Genomic DNA, 20,958 nt, shown 5'->3' with positions numbered 1-20,958 from the left:
AAATGCAGAAGTGTATAATGGATTCACATGATTCACCTGTCATCTATGCTAATTTCTCTCTGGAACCTTATTATTTCAGCCTAATTAGCCCGTTTCTTCAATCACCATTGAAAAGAGTTATAAACTAAATCAACAGTATTGTGGTTTTTTCCTCCCCCTTGACAGGATAACTAGCTCAGTGGGTAAAAGGAAAGCAGCCTATGCAATGTATCTCAGATTTAGGAATGCTTCTGGTAGTGTTATCCACAGCATTCTTACAAACAATCCAACAAAATAGCCTAAATGCAACCATGACAGACTAAATGCATAACTAACTGAAACATCAGCTCAGAGTTCACAGAATCACAGAATTTCTAGGTTGGAAGAGACCTCAAGATCATCGAGTCCAACATCTGACCTAACACTAACAGTCCCCACTAAACCATTTCCCTAAGCTCTAAATCTAAACGTCTTTTAAAGACTTCCAGGGATGGTGACTCCACCACTTCCCTGGGCAGCCTGTTCCAATGCCTAACAACCCTTTCAGTAAAGAAGTTCTTCCTAAGATCCAACCTAAAACTCCCCTGGCGCAACTTAAGCCCATTCCCCCTCGTCTTGTCACCAGGCATGTGGGAGAACAGACCAACCCCCACCTCGCTACAGCCTCCTTTAAGGTACCTGGAGAGAGCGATAAGGTCGCCCCTGAGCCTCCTCTTCTCCAGGCTGAACAAGCCCAGCTCCTTCAGCCGCTCCTCATAGGACTTGTTCTCCTTGTTATGCCTGCTTCTCTGCTATGCCTTTCTGATTTGACAAAGGACAAACCACTGGGGGTTATCTTGAGTGTTGTGAAAAATGCCTTTGCTGACATATTAAAGAGCGTACTTATCAAGTGTGTGGACAAAGCCAAGCTTGCAGACGTAAATGTTTGGTGTACAGAATGCCAAAGCCATCTCTAAAAGTGACCTCAAACAACAAGCTTGGCAGAACTTGAAAACAAGTGCAGCAGTGTAATGGCTTAGACAACACTGGAGGTTTCAGAGGATTGCAAACATATTACAAGACAATTAAGTCTAAATATTGCACAGGAAGAAAAATGCAAATTAATACCACAGGATATTAAGAAGGATGTATATTGCACCTGAGACATAGCAAGAGAATATAAATCATCCAACCTACATGTGACCATTTTAAATATATTAATGATCTGCTGCTGCCCTCCAAGAGCATCAACAATAGGATAGATGACAAAGATTTCAGCTTAACTCAAAACAGAGAATGCATTGTCTGTGAGGAAGAACATCGACAAGTGATAAATCACTAGGACCACTGAGGTAGGAACACTGTATAAAAACCTTCTGGGTAGGTTTTTCAATAGATACTCCAAAGATCTGCTCAGAATGACCTACACGCAGATGGTCAGCCTCTGCACAGAGCTAGACTATATGAATTCATGCCTTTCCAAAAGCAATATTGCTAATTTTGTTACACTTGGATAACTCATTCAAAATATACCCAGACAGGATTTTCACTCCTCCAGAGTACACTAACATGCAGTTATTGTTCTACTCTGAATCTCAACCACTAACCATATCGGACATGTTGTCACTCAGTTCCTGGACTGCAGCAGACAGAGGAAATGTTTTTCACTTGCTTGCACTGATAACAGTCACTCTCATCCTACCCTAGCAAGATTTCAACTCCTCTGAAGGATTTGAATAATGAGACAGAATTAAGGTATGCAAGCATTTTTACCCATGAAACAAAAAACTATTATCTGCTGGAATTGCATTAGTCAAAAGCTAGAAGAAAGAGCTTTTCAATGCACATGTACTCTCCCATAAAACAGGAAAATTATAAATAAAGATGGGAGGAGAAAAACTGAAAACCTTGTTTTTTCTCCTGTAGGTCACAAATAACAGCTGCTATATTCTGATACAAACTCTAGATTAGCTTGCCAGAGATATAAACAAATCATGGATGGTTTCCTCAGTAAAGTCATTGTACGTTTTAGCATGTTATTTTGTACAGAAGCATATTTTAACTTTTAACTTGATTTCTTGTTTCATTGCTGGAGAAAGACCATAGGATTCAGATTAACATAGATATCTTTTCACACTTCCCTAAAAAAGGAGAGGAAGAGACGAAGCCAATTCTCCCTTGCTTTTTCTGAAAACACAAGACTCTTCCCCAGCACTTCCTTCTTAATCTGGAGCAAAGCCCTCAACTGGTCTATTAGAGCTGCAGAATCCTTCAGCAACCTTAGACTTAATAGCAAGAGACTCATTTTCTTGACGGTTCTTTAAAGTCCCTTAAATCAAATCTGGTCTGTGGATTACAGGTACAGATCGATCCCTTCACATAAGCTCTGATGCACTTGAGAACATCTCCCTGCTCAAACACTCCCTTGAATTAAGAAAGAGCAAACCATCAACTCAATGGGATTTATTTATTTTATTTTTTTTTAGCAAGCCACTATGCTTTCAATGACCATCTTGTTGGATTTAATAAACAAAGCACAGCAGACACAATGCACATAACTTGCCAAAGGCAGGAAGCAAAAATCTGTCAGAAGGCTCATGGTAGCACAGAATCTCTTAAAATGTGAAAGACACCAACTAAGGCTTAAAGATGGACCCAATGGTTGGACCGACTCCCTACTGATTGCCTATTACTTTTTAATTTGTATTCCATTTTAAAGCAATACCTTATTGTAAATATTACTTTACCTTGAGAAATATTAATTCACCCATCAGTTCTCTATTATGACCAACTGGACTGCTTTCCCAGCTGTGGTTATTCAGAAAAATCACTCACAAGTATAAATTAACTCACCTGTATGAGGAAGATCATTGTGGGAGAAAAGCTTACAAATAAGAGCAAAACCTCATTTGTTACAGAAGTTTGTTCAGCAAACTAGTCCTACTTGTCTAGCAGCTATTGAACACTGCGCCTGTATTTAGAGAAAATAATTTTCCCAAGCAAAACCAATAAGAAAAAAATTAAAAGCTTTCTGCTATCAGACCAGGAGCTATCGTTAAACAGCAAGTTGTCAACTGAGATGGACAGCTTTCACAATTTTGTTCTTAAACACTTGCCATGGATTCTCATCTCTCCTACTTGAATGAAAGCAAACAAAACCAAGGGGTAGAAAGCAGACTAAACCAAGGGGTAGGAAGCAGCAGCCAGAACTGAGAAAAAGAAGAAATAAACTGATGAAATAAGGATGTCTCATGGCCTCCAAAGCCAGAAACTGGTTCCTCAGGGTGGTGTCCCTTCCCTACCCCTTCTCTTTTTCTTCTTCCTCTAATACAATAGAGCAAAAGGTTTTAAGAACATCTATTACTTATATATATATATAAGTAATATATATATACTTATATATATTACTTATATAAGTAATATATATACTTATATATATATATATATACATATATATATATATGTATATATATATATAAAACTTTTTTTTAAGTTCTAAGAGATAGCTTGTACTAATATGAGATAGACACATTGTCTGTGTCAATGTTACCATGCGTTGGATAATGAAATAAGGCATAAACTAATATAAATCTACCTCATTTAGAGAAGGACGCTTGCAAGTGAGCCCTATTTATATATATATATATATATATACTGGCTTTTTTATATGAAATGTATACTTCTAAAAAAGGAAAAAGCCATCTTCCATTAACAATGGCACACATTTTTAATCTGATTTCAGTCCACATGACATTGTCAACAGCAAATTACATGCCTAATTAAGTGCTTAAAATTTTCAAAATACAAACTGTGTTAAAAATATAAGCTACCACAAATTATTATAGTATTGTTTGGGGAAAAACGGGGGGAGGGGTGGTTCAAGTAAAGAACTCCCAAGAATCTTAATTTAAAACAACCAACCAACTATCTGAAACTCCTTTATTTTATGCATTCCAGCTTATTCTACTGATTCTCTTATAGTAAGAACTTTGCAAGAGAAAAAGAATATTTCAGTGTGATTAACTGCCTGAAGATAGAAAATGAAGACTCTCTTGCCTGTACGCAAAGTTCTCAGTAACATTTTTATACGTGACTTGCCAGTAGCATCTCCACTTACCTGCATTAGTGTTTGATCCTTGTAATAGTATCATCAGGGTCTCCATAACCAACAAAGCCAGCTGCTTTTGGTCCTCAAATGAACAGTTTCTTGAATCCCCTAAAAATAATTTCATAAGCCAAAGACAGTAAAAATCACTCTAAGATGTTGCTTCATTTTTTTCCACGAATGCTTTCATTTTTTTTGTTTCCCCAAAGAAAACACAGACTAACCAAATTTCAAAACAAGTAATGTTTAGTCTACACATGCATCCAAGGGAAAGCTTAATTACAGATTGTTTGAAAATGCCCTTTATAAAAAAAATATAATTTTAACAAAAGCTTTTGAGCAGTGTGGGCTGAGTGGCTGACACTGCAGCTATATGTGTAGTTTCATATCCCCAACTGTTGTTACTTCAAGCTACAATCAGTGAAGACTAAAAGTATCTGTCTTGTTCTGTACTGAGTACCTGCAAAGAGAAATTCTACACACCAACACAGAACTACATCTGCAGAATTACTTCAAATGTGCTTACGATTTGACAGGTATAACAGATGAACCAAGTTGGCACACAGTATTTTAAACACATTGTAACAGTCCAGAAAATAAATAAATAAATAAATGAATAAATAAAATACTAATAACTACCAAGCAACAACACAAGGGCAATATCCACCCCAGGTAGCACCTTAACCAGATGACATCTTGGTCCATTTATTGAGAAGCACTTGAGCAACTGTGTGTTTTCCAGCATAGTTGCTGGCAGCACAGCTTTCTACCTCTAATTAACAGCTACAAATCAACAGCAAAGCTTCAAACAATAAACCCTGGTGAAACAGCCAACAACTACAATTAAGAAAAATGTCACTGACACACGTTAACTCTATTCCTTTTTGAGTAAAGAATATAAAAAAAAGCATACCTACACACATATGGCTTGCACTTGTCAGTGCTTGCTTTGCAGACTAAACAACTACGTGGCTTATCTCAGGTGTCAAATCCTGGACGTGAGAATGCCAGTTTTTTTGTTGGTGGTGGTTGGTTTTGGTGCCTTTTTTTTGTAACGCTCTTACAAAAATGTAGACCCAAAGTATAAGAAGAAGTTATATATCTATCTATATATATATGTTTTTTTTTTAATTTATTTTTTTTTTTAACTTGGAAACAAGTTCCTAATAAGAGCACAGATACATGCTTGATAGCACTTTTAGGTGCATTTCTGAAATGCCTAATTACATTTTTTTGAGAAAGACAACTTGGTGCACAGGAGTGAAGCAAGTAGTCTATGTATCGCTCCTTCATTTTTTCTTTTGATGTAAAAATAACTTAAATATTAGGAAAAATACATTAAAAAATCATTTAAGAAGGGAATTATAAACTTCTAATGATTTTGCATTTGCACAGCCTCAAGCTTCTTGCAGGACATAAAGAAAGAGGGAATCCCAGTGTGTTTTCAGGATGGCACAGCAGTCCAAAGTAGAACTCTGCTCTTACGATACACATTCAAACTTTATTGCTTTTTTCTCTTAATCACTAGCTTCCACGATCCCCAAGAGACATGCAGTAGTAAATTGGAAGAGCACACTCTACCTTGATCGTTCAGAGCCTGAGTGGGATCTTTCAGAAGCGCTGCATATTTATGAAGAAGATTTACCATCACCTCCAAAAGTCCCACCTCCCTGAAGACATCTTTAAAGATGTAGTCATGACGGGTGAATTTCAGGAGTGTCTTCATGGCTACGATGCTACAGTGATGAGAAGTGCTGGATTTTAAAAGGATGCTCACACTGATCAGTTCTTTACAGGGTATGTAGTTCAAGCTGAAGACAACAAATTCCAACATCTCGAAGTATTTGGTCTGTACTTCTGGAAGCTTAGAAATTTTCTCTGCAAACTGAGACAATGTGTGCTGTGATTCCAAAATGAAGTAATTGGCATTGTCAGCCATATAAATATTCATGATGGCATCGAGAATAATTTGTGCTAGATAGCTAGTTTTTGCTTTCAAAAACGCATTCTGAAGGACGGAAAATGCTTGGATATTCCTCACACTGTGACCTGAATTAGGAAACAAAGTGAGATGGGAAGAAGAAAGGAAAATGAAAGTTCTGAATTGTTATAAACAATGAGCACAGTCACTAATAATGATCCATGCGCTCTAATAAGCATGATTAAGAATGTTATCTTTTAAAAATTAAAACAGACTCTTTAAAAAAGCATTTGCATAAGCAATTAAATTGCAAATCCTATGATCTACTATTCTTTCTGATATGACATCTTCATCTCTGAAACTGTTTACACATGCAGCTAAATGAATGATCAATTTTTCAAATAGATGAGAAAGTTGACCTATTTTTAGTATGTGCAACAGGATACAGTCATAGAGAAAAATTAAAGCCTGCACATCATCTACATGGTCCGTAAGAAAAATGCATTACAGCAATAGTCAAGCATTCTGTATTTCATAATACAGAAGGCCACTATGCCCTTCACAAGTATTAGGTAGGCTACGTTTGGAAGAACACGCATCTGATGACCCTCATTAAGCAGAGCAATAAGCAACACAGTCTTATCAGCTGGGTTCAAAGCTAAACAGCATGCACAGCCTCTGAGCAATCCTGTTTCTTCCGCTCATTGGACGTCTTGTATGAGAAAAAGGAGGGGAACTCCTTACAAAGAAACTTCACAGGGTTTTGGAAGGCCAGCAGAGGCCTTCCTTCAAGAGAGAGCATGCTCTTGCTCAGTTCTGGATTAGAAATTTTTATGTGAATAATCATACTGGAATCAGGTGACAGTGTAAGGGTGGCTGTGGCAATCAGGCCTGGGAATAAAAAAAAAAAAACTTTGGCAAGGTCAAGTACTGTTAACAATTCAGAAATTAAAACAATTGGGAGAAGTTGTAAAGCACAAAGCAGCCATATTATTAAAATATAAAGACCTCACATCTTTAAAAGATGGATCAAACTTCTCCTAAGTATCCTTAAGATCAATAAAATCTCATTCACGTAGCCCAAGAAGGCATCACTTATGAATGTTCCCTGGATTCCCCTATTTTTTCAGTGAGTAGAGCATGTATTCTACTAGAAAGATGCTGCAAAGGTAACTTTTCCAACTTTTGCAAGAACAATACAACTCATTGTAAACCAATCCCATTATACAAGAAACACCTCATGACAAACACCCTCTAAAAAGTTATTAAAAACACTTCTAACAATTAAACCTCATTTTCAATCAAGCTAAAATCAAACAATTAGCATAAATCAAAAACCTTTCGTAAAAGAAGAATCCCAATTTGTTGCACATGTTCTGTGGAATACTGCCTTATTCCTTTTTTATAAACTAAGTTGTTCAATTTAAAAGAAAACTCAATTATTCCAGTGTCTAGCTTCACTGCTTTCCCTGGTGTATTCCTCCAGAAAGCAACAAGAAACTTCCTTGAAGAACTACATGCAAAAATTTCACTTACTGGGAGAATACTAATGTTAAATTGCAGATCACATTCATTTGTTTCTAAAAGCAGGCTTTTTACATGCTTTCTTAGTAATGAAACATGTCGGAAAGTAGATATAGTGCTCAACAAATATGACAGGAACAGAGGCAGTGACCGATACAACTGGGTATGTTCTAATTAAGTATAAACAGTTCTTTCAGGCAATCAAGCAGGTTAATGAATTATCTTTGAATGTTACAAGGACCCCTGAAGAAACCAAATCTTCACCACCTCTACAGCGTTCAAAACCTAAAAAAATTTAAATAAAATCAATTAAGAAAATGTGCTAATATGTTCTCCAAAAAAAAAACCAACTTGTCAATAGAATGAAAAAGCAAGTAAAAGGAACTGATAGATGTCAGGACAAATGCCAGCAAATGAAATAAAAATATTTTATTTTGAAAATCAAGAGATGGTGGTTATCTCATGCTACAGTATCAGAAATCTGATTAGCCTAGGAAAAAATCATTAAGTTAGAACATGGACAAATTCAACTCTATAACTATTATCTTCTTCCTCTGTTTAGCACAAGGGGAAAACAGTTCCCATAAACAATGAACTTTCTCAATACCAGAGAAAGGAAGTGATTGTCCAAGTAACTGTGATATGTGAAAGAAACAGTGAAAACAAATCCATTAAATATAAATCTATAAAGCTAACTCTGTCATAAAAACTTCACAAGTGCCTCCAGTGTTATTAAAACCCCAAAGAAGCCCAAGCAGCAAGCTCACTCCACACAGTCAGCTGCTCAATTCCAAAGTACTTATTTACCTACAAAATCAAATGGAATTTTAAGTGTCTAGAATCTTAAGTTGGTTTTTATAAAAACCTTTTCCTCTTCAGACTTAGTCAACCTTATCTCCTCATCAGAATCCACCGTGGTTGCAAGTACACCACAGATTATACCACTGAATACTCACTGCTGCTCAAAAAACATATTACAACTCATAAGATACCCTTGCATGAGCTGATAAGAGCTCACAGAAGGCCCATCCGTGTGAAGGAAAATGAAAACAAAAACAAAAAAAGCACCACCAAAGCAGTGCATCAGCCTTCCACATCTGTTTATAAGATCAGCCTAAAACACCATAAATCAATTCACTGCATCTTTCCACACTGATACTCTTTTTAAAATGTCCACACAGAAGCTATGAGCTCTGCAAACAACTCACTAGAGATGTTTGACTTGCCGTACAGTCCTCAAAGTTAAAATTTGTTCGCATGCTTCTGTGAGTACCAACTCCAAAGAAGAAGGACATCTAGGACAAGCATATTTGATATGCAACCTTACTAAAAGAACCTATACTCAACTATGAATGGTTTGTGTGGTATACAGTTTCTCTTATATTTAAAAGAAATACACGGAGGGAGAGAATGAACACTCACCTTTGCCCACAGGCTGTGGCACTGCAAATCCAGGTAGTAGGAAAGGTACTCCAGTGGTAACACCAGCTGGCTTCAACTCATTAACACCATATGTTGTTAAGGAAGTAATCAAATTAACTAAGTCCTTCAAAGCATCCTTAGATTCAGCCTCTTTTGCCTGTTCTAACCTAAAGAAAACAAGTAGCTTATGTTAGCAAAAGTCACTTGAATGACTTTAATCACACATCTCTTCCATTTTTCTTTAGTAACTTCGAGAACATGCTTTTATTGCCCTGTACTGGCAATATTTTACATGTTCTCCATTAACATTTCCTACTATTAAGTCAATCCTTAATAGGACTTAGTACTTATTTCCTGTAGACATTAACTTCATAAATCTTGCTGTGAACCCCAAAATCTGCTAAAAAGAAGCACAAATATTAAAAATTACCTTTACATTCCTCTTACAAACAGAAAGCTTACAGGAAAATACGTAGATAGTCTGCCATTAACTAAATCTGCACTTAACCTCCTAGACTACATGTGCCACTTTCACAGTTCATATTTTGTGTTAACAAAGTGGTATCTGAATAGAAACATAAAGCCTAGAAGAGCACAACAAAATATCTTCTTCAGAAATACAGACCCCCCTTTCTGAATGCAAGAGGATAGGAACTGTAACGTCTGATCCTTGTCAGCATTCACTGCTAGCAAGTCAGTCGCAACTGACCCTAAAAGAGGCTAGTAAAACAAACTATCCTCCTTTTCTTGGCAAGCCAACATGTGCTCCACCCCAACCCAGAGAAACCCAGATTATTCTCTTCCATCCACATCAACTGTTCACATGTCCCTGGGCTGGGGAGGGCAGCAAGCGGCAGCTGGGGCCAGTGACAGGAATGGTGCAGGCTGTTCTCCACCAACACATCAGCCTGCACAGCACAGCTGGGAACCAGCTGAACAGAATGCCCAATTTTATACAACACATTAAAACACATCTAATTGCATACTAGCTCTTAGTCTCTACAGATCTCAGGAGACAGCCAGAGACCACAATCTCCTATTTGCTCACGCAATGCAAGATGTGTTTTTCTTCTTTGATCAATGACAGTGAGAGCCTTTCGAAGCATTCTGCATCCTGTGCCTTTTCCCCACAGTGAGACATATGGTTGAACCTTACAGAAGCACGTAGCTCATCTATTTCCATTCCACGAATCCTCTGTACACCCTGCATCATTGAGTTCAAAACATATGCTCTCTTCTTTGTTCCTCACAGGTCTCCAGCAGATTCCTATTAAGTCACCATCTTCACAAGTTAGTCCGTGTTACCAGCTCCCAAGCCTTTCTTCGTTGTGGCTGGACTCGCAGCATCTTGCAAATGTACTGCATATCTGAAGAAGTCTCTGTTATTAGTTCTGAGCCACAACACATCCAGGGAGAATGCAGCACTATTGACGATCACTGAACAATGCCCAGGCTTCTCTAAGATGATTGCTTTTTTTTGAAACAAAACTATAGTGAATTTCATGTTCAAATCACAACTTAAACAGCATGTGTGTTTTGAACCATCTTCCATCTCCTCTACAATATACAGATTGCTAGCAAATACAACACAAATTGCTGTGCCTTGTTCATCTTCTCCCAAGTGTTCCCGTGAGGGTCTTAGCAATCAGCTCTCAAACAAGTGAGGATAAGGTATTTCTGTGATTTAACACTGTAATGATGTCAAATGATGAAGTGACGTGCTGAGTGATTGTGCTCTCCTTTTTCAGAGACGCACACCCCTACTCTTCTCATGCCACTGTCAGGGAATTCCCATTCTTTGGCTGAAAGAGTAAGCAAGCTCACAAGAAAGTCTGCTTAAAACACGCGATGTACAGAGGATCACTGCTGTACTTGAAAATGAAATCGCTAATGACAGCATATTCCCCAAATTCTACCTAACCTCTTGCTGTCAGTTTCTGGAAGACAACCAATTTTATGATGTGTACTGGTGTGTTTCAAGTAATATAATTCATACTCAAAATAACCATTTATACTAGAAGAAAAATAATATAGCATGTATTGTAGCAATTTTGGCACAGAAGGTAATTTATGAATCATTTTAACTGTTATTAAGAATTTCACATGCCATGTCTATGTCTGGTAACCGTAAAAAAAAAAAAAAAAGAAAAGAAAAGAAACATAACATCTCAAAGAAGATTAAGTTCTAATACTTGGGTACCAAAAGCTAGCAACCTAGCATCCAAAATGAATGGCCAGAAAACTGGTTAGCAATGGAAGCTCATCTCAGTTATGGTTATTACAGCACTATATCTCATCATCTTTGACCCCAGTACATGATAAGGTGCACACTCATCTTTCACTTCAAAGCTGGCGCCTGTGTCCTGCATTTGAAAAACACACATGCGTATATCAACAGCAATGCATGCATCTTCAGAACTTCAGAAAAAAATCAGGACATATTTAGATTTTGCACAAGTAACACAGCAAACATACTGATTTTCTCACTGTGAAAGAATAAGCGACATGTCCTTCATGAAAAAAAATAAAATCATGGGTTGTACTTCAACATTTACTTTTGGCAGGCATCACTATATTCTGTCATGTATTAGCAGGTTAGCAGTCCCTTCCGTAAAAAGAACTCAAATTAAAAAAATGTGTATCCACACTGATACCCTAGTAACATGGGAGTTCTCTCCAGCACTCTGTGATGGACAAAATGGTCTCTTCTGCTTATGTACAAAATGATCTTTTCAACACCAAGTAGCATGGACAAACGTTTATGATTTTTCAGTACTTTCAATTTGTTTAAACAAAAAGGAAACAAAACCAAACCCATCAGCTGCAGTGAAAAAATATTTTTGTGAATTCTTAAAAAAAAAAATAGCACCAGTTGCTTTAAACACCTGCTTTCCTACAATATACAAAAAGATTGAGAAGTAAACAGTACCAATGAATAAGGAGCTAAACAATGTAATTTCATAAGAGGAGGGAAGCACATCATTTTATGTTTTGGTCCTAATGTCTTCCTTGCATAGCAATCTCTAATAATTTATTCAGTCAAATCTACTGACCCATTCTTTAATAGGAACTCTTTTTGGAAAAAGCTCAATCATCTGTCTACATCCCTTCAAGTACGTTTGCATACCTGAGGAGGAGATCACAGAGGAAGTTGTATCCTTGCCATATCCTAAAATCATCCAATAGCGTTTGAGAAACATCACTGGAATCTTTGAGAAAACAGGAAAGCCCAGCAAACATCTCAACTATTTCAAGGGGAGAAAGGTCATCAGACTGCTGCATATTCTGAACACATGTGGACAAACATTCTTTTTCTGAAAAGAAATGTGATTGAGAAATTTAGGATTTTACTGACATTAATGATTCTTTTTAATGATTTTTTCTCCATTAGATAATCTTTACCTCAGGTAAGAAGGAGACTGACAAAGCAAAACCAGATTAAAAAAAAATAATAATAGAAGTAAAGTTAAATCAGGAGAATCAGCAGAATAAAAAAGAAAAATATGAACTGCTATAGTAACTCTAAAGCATCCTATTCCATACTGAAAAACAAAGTTATAGAAAGCACTGAATGGTACTATGGTACTGGTGTTACGTAAAACTCAACACAGAACACTTGACATGATGATTTCCTATTGCTGCTCTTGTTAGCGATTCTTTGGCTGGCATACTTGCTTGCTGAGGAAAACGAGACAACTTGTCTCATTCTGCATCTCTCCCATGGTCCACCAATACATTCTGAAAAGCTTTCCCAAATCTGAACTCATATTTCAGGATGCAACCCTGTTTCAAAGACACTCCCTTAAATGACTTCTTATAAATTTCCAACATTTGCCAGAGAAGTGCAAGTATCTCCAGCTAGGCCAATTACAAAAGGTCCCAGAAGATCATGTCAAAACATGAGATAATGAAAGGATATTCCTTTGATGGGATAAAAAGCCTTAATTTTTTTCTTGAGTACATAACAAACCTCCCTGTACAAGTTATCATCTCTTAAGTCAGGTTCATTTTTATCAAGAAGTGAGGGGTCATGCTGAGTGGTTTTTAAGATTTTCACTTATTTACATTATAAAGAATTTAGAGTATCTTTTGATATGCCACTCCATGTCTTTGTAGACCAAAGCAACAATGGTAGCAGTTGCCATACATCAAATGACAGTCAGGATTGGGTTATTTTATTTGTTGTACTTTATAACCTTTTCAAATATATATGTACACCTTAATTATAAAGTCATCAGAAGGCTGCTACAGATATATGTAAAATAACCATCACCTTTAAAATCCAATTTGAAAGTATTTAACTGATGCCTATTTTGTGCTTCTAAGATATGCTGTACATTCACTTCTTTCTTACTGGAATTAGAAAGATGCTGCTAGGGCAAGAAAATCCACAAACTAAAATTTTCTGCCAAATATGTGGAGGCATGGTGCCATATTTCATAAACTGACAAAAAGTTTTTGTGGAACTTTGTAAAAACTTGCTTTCCAGGGTGTGGGGAAATAGTGGTTTGGTTCTTTTTTTTTTTTTTTTGTCACCAATAATGCTGTACCCCTAAAATTTGTAATAAGGCTGTTAGCTCATTTAAATAAACATTCCATTTTAAAAAGGACTTATGCATTTAGATGGTGCTACAATCTGAAAGCCCTAAATACATCAGAAATATATTATACCAAATTTCACATGTCCAATTCCAAATGCCTAAACACACAGCACAGCTTTAAACAGCTGCAACACCAGCATTTTCAATAACATATTTCTTCACAAAGCTCTTTCCATGGATACTATCCTCTCTGACAACAGTTGTCATCTTGCTTTGTTTTCACAAACCCTTTACTACTAACCCACATGGCAGTAGCCCTTCCTATACAAATGACAAACAGAACTTTGTGAAGATCTATCGTAAGTAAAGCATTCCTTAAGTTATCTTCCAAAACCTCTCACCACCTTCAGTTTCCATGTCCCAAACAGGATAATATTTGTCTCAATAGTGAACCTGAATGAGTCTGGCTGATTCAGTCTGTTGGTGGCCATCGCACTGGTGGCACCAGTACTTAGAGACAACTTCCGCTGGGCAAAGGACTGGGGCACTGCTGATCCAAGGCAGAAGGCTCTAGGGACAACAGCCTTGGGTTGGGAACCCCACAGGGAAGCTGGGCTGGACCATGGGGCAGGGCACAGGCAGGCTGTTCCAATACACCATCAGTAAGCACGTGGGGGCTCATGCTCAGGTGCTGCTGTGCCCACATGCCAAGCTCCCTTGAGCATTTGCTACTACCTGCATTACCCAGGTTTTGCTCTTGTTGAATATGTTAACTGTGTATCCATCTGACCTGGTCTCTTCCTGGAGAAGCAAATATCTGTGAGAAAGTACATTATCTCTGCAATCTTCCAGATTAGCTCTCCCTGGTTAGCATAACACCAGTATTTACTACAAGGCCACTGCAGAAGCCTACCACGTGGGCTTCTGGATAGCTCAAAATGCATCAGAAGAATGCATGGAGCTGGCTCCTCTTCCTGTGGCTTCCTCAGATGTCCTAAATGTATGTACCTAAACAAGCAGTCATACATGAGGCACTGCTAGCTTACCTTGCCACTGCAAGGGACTGCTGCTGCTAATCCAAACAAGACAGGAAAAAACATCTTCCCCTTAAGGACTTACTGCTAGCAGCAAAAATGACAGACCTATCCATCTGCCCAATGACTGCATTTCAATACAAATATTTACTGAAGATGCCCAAACAATAGCAAGAATTAGACAGAAAGCACATCCTTTTTTTGTCATCGTAAGCTCTACAGCAAAACATTAGGAGAAGCACTGTTGTTCAGTGTTCATTTGACATGTGGATGAAGCAGACTCAACTGCAAATACAAGTGTTCTGAAATCTTACATGCATGTAAACACTTACATAGCCAAACAAAGAGCCTGTAAGTTTTCCTTGATCTGTTATTTTCATGCCTATTTTGTAACTACAAGAATAATCAAAGAAAAAAATTATAAATTAATACTGGATAAAGAAACATACCATGAATGTATTTCACTACATTGACACTAAGGCCATGACGTGATATGGTCATCAGTACTTCCCCTGCACTCTTCCTCCAAGGCAGATTATAGGGAGGGCACCATGAAGTTATTGCACTGAATAAAAGCTGCAGATCATCCTTTTGAGCCAGTTCTTCAGCGGGGGACACATAACTGCACAGTTTTACCAAGATCTGAAACAGGAAGTCATTAAACATCCAATATTAATATTCTACTATTGGTATTAGTGTTTCTGACTAAACTTAGCAAAACCCAAAACTTTCTTCCATTTAGCATGCATGTTAAGAGCAGCAATGTATATCCCTCTATATTGTTTCTCAATTTTAAATTCCATACAAGCTTATTTAACAAATGGCTATTTCAGGTCTTGATTCTGTTAAAAATGACTAGAAAAGCATTAGCAGAAGAGTTCAAATAAATCTCTCAGGCTGACACATCATGCTTGTTTGGGTACCAGGATATTCCTTTCTTCCAGAACCTTATTTTTCGCTGATTCAGATGTTCAAATCCTGCAGCAGGGCAATCGTCATCAGAAAAAAACTGTTAAACTCCTTCCTCCTGCAGGTAAGCTAATCGATGAGTTATTGGCAGATAAACAGCCATACCTTCTCGGCCAAATGAAAACGGCTAAAAAAACATAGCAGAAAATGCTACAGCAATGCTATAGCACTACCTGAATGTCTGTCACCTGAATTTGAACTGACAAGTTACCTTAATTAGGAAAAAATGCAGTTATGCAGCCAAAGCTGCTACAGTGTGCTCCCTTCTGTGTGTGTTCTGAAAACACTTGATGTCACAGAATCATTAAGGTTGGAAGACACCTTAAATATCACCTTGGCCAACCAGCACAAAAGTCCATTTTCTATCTCCTGCGGGAAGCTGACGCTCTCTCCCAGAAAACCATAAGAATATTTCGTAAAGTTGCCTGCATCTAGAGGACATTTATACATTAAATCAAAGTAAAAGCAGAACCCGGGAGATATGTGAAATCTCACCTGTTCCAGCTAACTCATTTGAGAACACCACCTGATGGCCTTCAATGAGGGACAAAAAAGAGCAGAGAAGCAGCATATTGTGGGGAACTGTAACTGGTAACTTTCATTAGATGTTTGCTACACAGACACTTCCCGTTTGCACTTGGAAACTGGCAGCATGACTGTCGACCCCTTTCTAAAAGTAACTCTCAGCTCCTTTTAACAGTTTAGTCACAAGAACATATGGAAATTCCTTCACAAGAACTCTACTGGAAGCTTCAGAAAGCAGGAGTCCTTGGTCTCCCTGGCAAACTGGGGGAAAACATCTGGAAAAAAGTCTGAGGGATAACTCTAAGAGGAAATGCAAGCTAAGATGGTTCATTCCCACATTTAAATTACTCATTTCAAAATGTATGGTTTACTCTGTAATTAAACAGAAATAATTACACATTACAATAATTCACAGATTATTAACAGTACTAATCATTTTTACTATGTCTATTTCTATCAATAATGGCTAAAGATACCAAACAGTAACACCAATTTGATAAAAGCAGAGTAATAGCCAACGTGTTGCTCATTTTAAGCAGCTGCATGGAAGAGTTCTATTCATTTTTGTGGATTCTTGCTGAGAACTAAAAAAACACAGGAGAAAAGGGAATTCAACTGTGCTTTTAAGAAAATCCTTCTTACTCTAAGATAGCAGTTAGTGAAGAATCAAGGAAGAGTGATTTCTGGAGATTACTCATCTTGAAGCACCTCCACTCTTTCTGCAAGTTGTATTTTCTATTTTACCTTGCTTACCTGTACAAAGACTTTCTGTAGTAGTGCTCGGCGCTCTGCAAGAGGTAGCTCATTCTGTGCTCCTCCAACTACCTCAGGCACATGTGGAAGGTCAAAAAACAGATATAGACATTTAACGAGTGTGGAAGGCACAGACATTGTAGTCATGCAGTCCACAGTTTTCTGGGGAGAAAGAAAACACAGCAAAAAACATAGTTCAGCATATTACTATATTTAAAAAAGTCACACTCCTGTAATTAAGTTGACTCAAATGCTGGCATTTTCTTTTTAATACCTTTCCAAGCTGTCCACATGGTAATACAGATTCACCATCTATTCCTGAACGCGTATCTAAATAGTGATCTTAAGATAGCATCATCATCTATTTATGTGACAATAGCATCTAGCAGCCAGATAGGAACAGTCACTGCACATGACAGAAACAAAAACTGACAGTCCTTGTCAATAGAAACTTATGAATTAATTACAAAACCTTCAGCCAAGCCCTCATTAACCATATATTCGTTGCAACAGTAGAAATGGGAGTGGGAGGACAGTCAGTCAATTCATGCACTTGCATGGCAAGAAGGTACAATAAGGAGCATAGCAGAAGAAAATTTGAAAGCATCAGTGGGAAGAAAAGGCAAATTGGAGTGGAGGCTGGTGACATACTAAATGCATATAAGATGATGTGCTGAATTATAATGGCAAATTAGAGCAGAAAGAATAAACCACATAGCTGTTCAGTACATTGCCACAGAACGGCTCTCTGATGCGGGCAGGGGGGAACCAAAAACAGAGGCAGTAAATGTTCATAATATCATCCGCTTGTCACTGCTATTGTCTTCATTTTCCTGCAATGCCTCCTACACAAATGGGGAGCCCAAGTATTGAGACTGAGTGATTTAGGAGCTGTGTGTGACATACCTCAGAGGCCAAGCGGCAGCATGCACAAGAAACATTTGTGGAACAGTAATAAATGTCTGTGTAATTCAAAAGAACATTCTAAATTCATGTTCCAAAAGAATGATTTTTAGGCAACTGAAACCATGAGGAGCTAAAGCAGAAGTTCTGTGGCAGTGTAACAGAACAGGGCCTTAGCACAGAAAGCAAAAGGTAGTTAGAACATATTTTAGTGTGTGTCCTCAGAGTTTATGACTGTGGTTCTTCCATCTTTGACCCCACAACTTTTTTTAAGCCTTGTTAAGACTAACCTGTCCCGATGAAGCTAATAAATTAATTGTGGTGAGCAGCATCCAACCTCTACTTGCTTCTTCACTTTGGTTGACCTCCAGAAACTGGACAATGGCACGACTTGCAGCCTCTGCAGTGGGCAAAAAGAAACAGAAATTCAATTTCAGCATCTGCAGTATTTAAAACATCTTGTCAACAGCCCATATACTAAGCAAGAAATCAGCTCTGCAGCACTGCTTGGAGAACAGAAAAATAAATAAATAAAAAATAAAAGGACTACGTTCAGCCTCCTGACACATTTCATTCTTCCACACGCACTTGGCTTTGAAGTTACAAGGCTGCTAAAAGTACATTTTTTGGTTTCATCTTGTAAACCACTAGACAGGTTGTGCAACAGCACGCAGCAACTTGTCTTTAAGTATTTTGGCTTTACCAACACAATGTACTCTGTTCCAAGCGTCTTAAGTCAGCACCACTTTGGGGGTTTGGTGAGAAAATTTTATATTCAATTTATGGAAAAAAAACCAGCACTGAAAGAACAGTATGGAGGATAATAGGAAAGGATTGAAGGGAAGATGAATAACAACAGAAGGAATAAAAAACGGAACAAAAACGAAAAATAAGACTAAGACCAACAATTACCGCATCCCCATCTTACTTTTTTTTTTTTTTTAAATTAAGATGAAAATGCTAAAAACTTATGGCTGATTTTACGCAGATGGGACCACTTTCAGAATCAGCAGCCTTTCCATATCAATGAAAGACAAAAATAAGCGTTATGCCTATGAAACAAATTATCAACACCAATAAAAATGTACAACTACAAACACGAATAAAAACGAAAAATGAAATCCTAACACATTGCTGTCTAAATAAACGTTAAGATATCTGTAATGCCCGCCATAAGGACTGCCCATCATGCTTAAAGAAAATTTAAAATAATTTTTCATTAATAACTCCACATCAATCATCTTCAATGCTTCCTGTGTCAATCACGACAGAAAAAGAAGGTACATAATATTGTTTAAGAATGGTGATAATGGAATTACAAAACACGAAATAAATCTGCAATTGAAGAACCACCCATTTTTCTTCTTATATTGTCTGCTTCGTCCACTGCAGATTTCCCACAATAGACTTGTGCACGAGTTTCTTCTAATGTAAATACATCTTATATGGCAAAGTACTTATCAAATTTTGAACATGGAACACTACAGAGATAATTTTCTGGAGAATCACATTTGCAAGCCTATGAACTAGCTGGTCCTAAAAGGCTTCTACAATTGTTGGATTTACATTTGTAACTGAAGTGTTACACAAAAGAGGCTAATACCTTTCAGGATCAAAGCCATCAGCTACTACATCCATCAGTGAATTGATGGAATGAAAACCAATGTGTGAAGAAACACTTGTATTAACAGAAGCACTTGGATCATTCACCAGAACCCAACATGGGAAGACAAGGACAAGCAGGAGCTCGCTCAGCAGAGGGCCACCAAGATGTGGAAGCTGGAGCACAGGCCCTGTGAGAAGAGGCTGAGAAACTGGGGCTAGTTCAGCAGGAAAAGAGGCAGCCCCAGCATCACCCAACAGGGAAGCGATGGAAAACCTGCAACTAGGCCCTTCGCAGCAGGAGACACGTGGCTTCAGCCAAACTGGGAGAGGCTCAGGCTGCCTTACAGAGCCTCTTCCCTGCTGCATACAGCCTGGCACTGGGACAGGGCCCTGCAAGGCTGTGCTGTCTCTGCCCGTGAAGGTTTTCAAGGCCTGACCAGATGGAGGCCTGCACAGCACAGCCCCTTCTAACAGCTGGCCTGGCTGCAAGCAGCAGGGGGCCAGAGACCCCTAAGGTTCTTTCCAACCCTTGGTCCTCTGCAATTTCCTCTTTTACAGCAGAAAGTCTAAATGATGTCTCATTCAGAAGGATTTAACATCGACTGTACCGGCATCGGTTTCATTTCCTTCTGGTGCAAATAACATGCATTTTTCCCTAAAATCTGGAAAAAAAACACAACATATAATCATGTTCCTAGAAGAACACACAGTGAAAGAATGATTGAAGGCAAAAATGAACACTTGTTTCATGCTTATAATGGCTATTTTCCAAGTTTGTTTTGCAACCTTACTGGCTTACTTTTGTTTTTTATACAAACCACTGGGTTTTCTAAGTCTGGTATAAAATAAGAGGAGGCACCTAGTAAATCCCCTGCATGAGACTGACCTAAATAAAAACAGCCTAGAATTTGCTCCATCTTGCTATTTCAGCCTTCAGAACTGTATCGCAGAAATGCAGGCTGACGAGCTGCCCAACGTGCCAACCTGCAGTACCGCCTGGGGAAGCAGTTTGTTTTCTAAAAGTCAGTCCGCAAAACTGGCTGGATAGTTGGGTACAAATAGACAAACTTAGAAAGTGCATTGGAGGTGCCACAGCTATATTTCCCACATTTAAGGTCTACCTTAGACGCCAGAATTAATGACAAAAGCCACTTTCCAAATTCTCCGGGTCAACCATGCCCAAAGCACATGCTGCTTCTGCAGTGGCAGTGCCCCACCACATCTGACCAGGAACGATGTGAGAGACCCATTCCTTTTCTACCTGTTCTCTTTTGACCTGAATACAGATAGAGTTATAGAGTTAGGCCACCAGTCTCTGCTTAGGGACTGATATAAAGCAAAGAGGGTACAAACAGTCTCCTTAGGGCATGGTTTTCACAAACCACCAAGGCTTGTGGGCTCCTTTGTTATCTTTTAAAGTGAGACTGAGAGGTTAAGTATATGCTTCTTTAAGAGTTGTCATGCTGCTGACATCCTCAATGGCATAGCAGTCAAACACTACAAATAGGTGCTTCAAAACTGTCGGACTTAATTAAGCACTGCCTAAAACACAGATGGCATTATGAGCAGAGGAAGGAATTCTCTTGTCGTCTGCTCTGAGCAAATTTGATAGCACTACCATTCATTTTTCTTGTAAGCAGTAGCCTTATTTAGTTTCTTTGGAATTTTTCCTTGTTTTCAAGTGCTCAAGAAATCCTT

At 38.1% G+C, this 20,958-nt stretch overlaps 1 protein-coding gene across 7 annotated transcripts in view; it reads right to left on the bottom strand.

The window, feature by feature from the left end:
• WDFY3 (WD repeat and FYVE domain containing 3) overlaps positions 1 to 20,958 on the bottom strand; it is a 181,372-nt gene that overhangs the window by 94,267 nt on the left and 66,147 nt on the right. For all 7 annotated transcript variants that reach the window (XM_068682165.1, XM_068682166.1, XM_068682162.1 and 4 more), the window contains 7 exons: positions 17,946 to 18,055; positions 16,753 to 16,914; positions 14,955 to 15,147; positions 12,058 to 12,244; positions 8,931 to 9,097; positions 5,645 to 6,112; positions 4,076 to 4,174 (listed from right to left, as the gene is read on the bottom strand). In XM_068682165.1, coding sequence (XP_068538266.1) covers positions 4,076 to 4,174; positions 5,645 to 6,112; positions 8,931 to 9,097; positions 12,058 to 12,244; positions 14,955 to 15,147; positions 16,753 to 16,914; positions 17,946 to 18,055 — 1,386 coding nt within the window. The remainder of the gene's footprint in view (positions 1 to 4,075; positions 4,175 to 5,644; positions 6,113 to 8,930; positions 9,098 to 12,057; positions 12,245 to 14,954; positions 15,148 to 16,752; positions 16,915 to 17,945; positions 18,056 to 20,958) is intronic.

This window comes from Anas acuta, chromosome 4 (assembly GCF_963932015.1).
Source record: "Anas acuta chromosome 4, bAnaAcu1.1, whole genome shotgun sequence".
Classification (NCBI taxonomy): Eukaryota; Metazoa; Chordata; class Aves; order Anseriformes; family Anatidae; genus Anas; species Anas acuta.
Note: the sequence above shows the minus strand (reverse complement) of the source record. Positions and strands in the feature narration are given on the sequence as shown.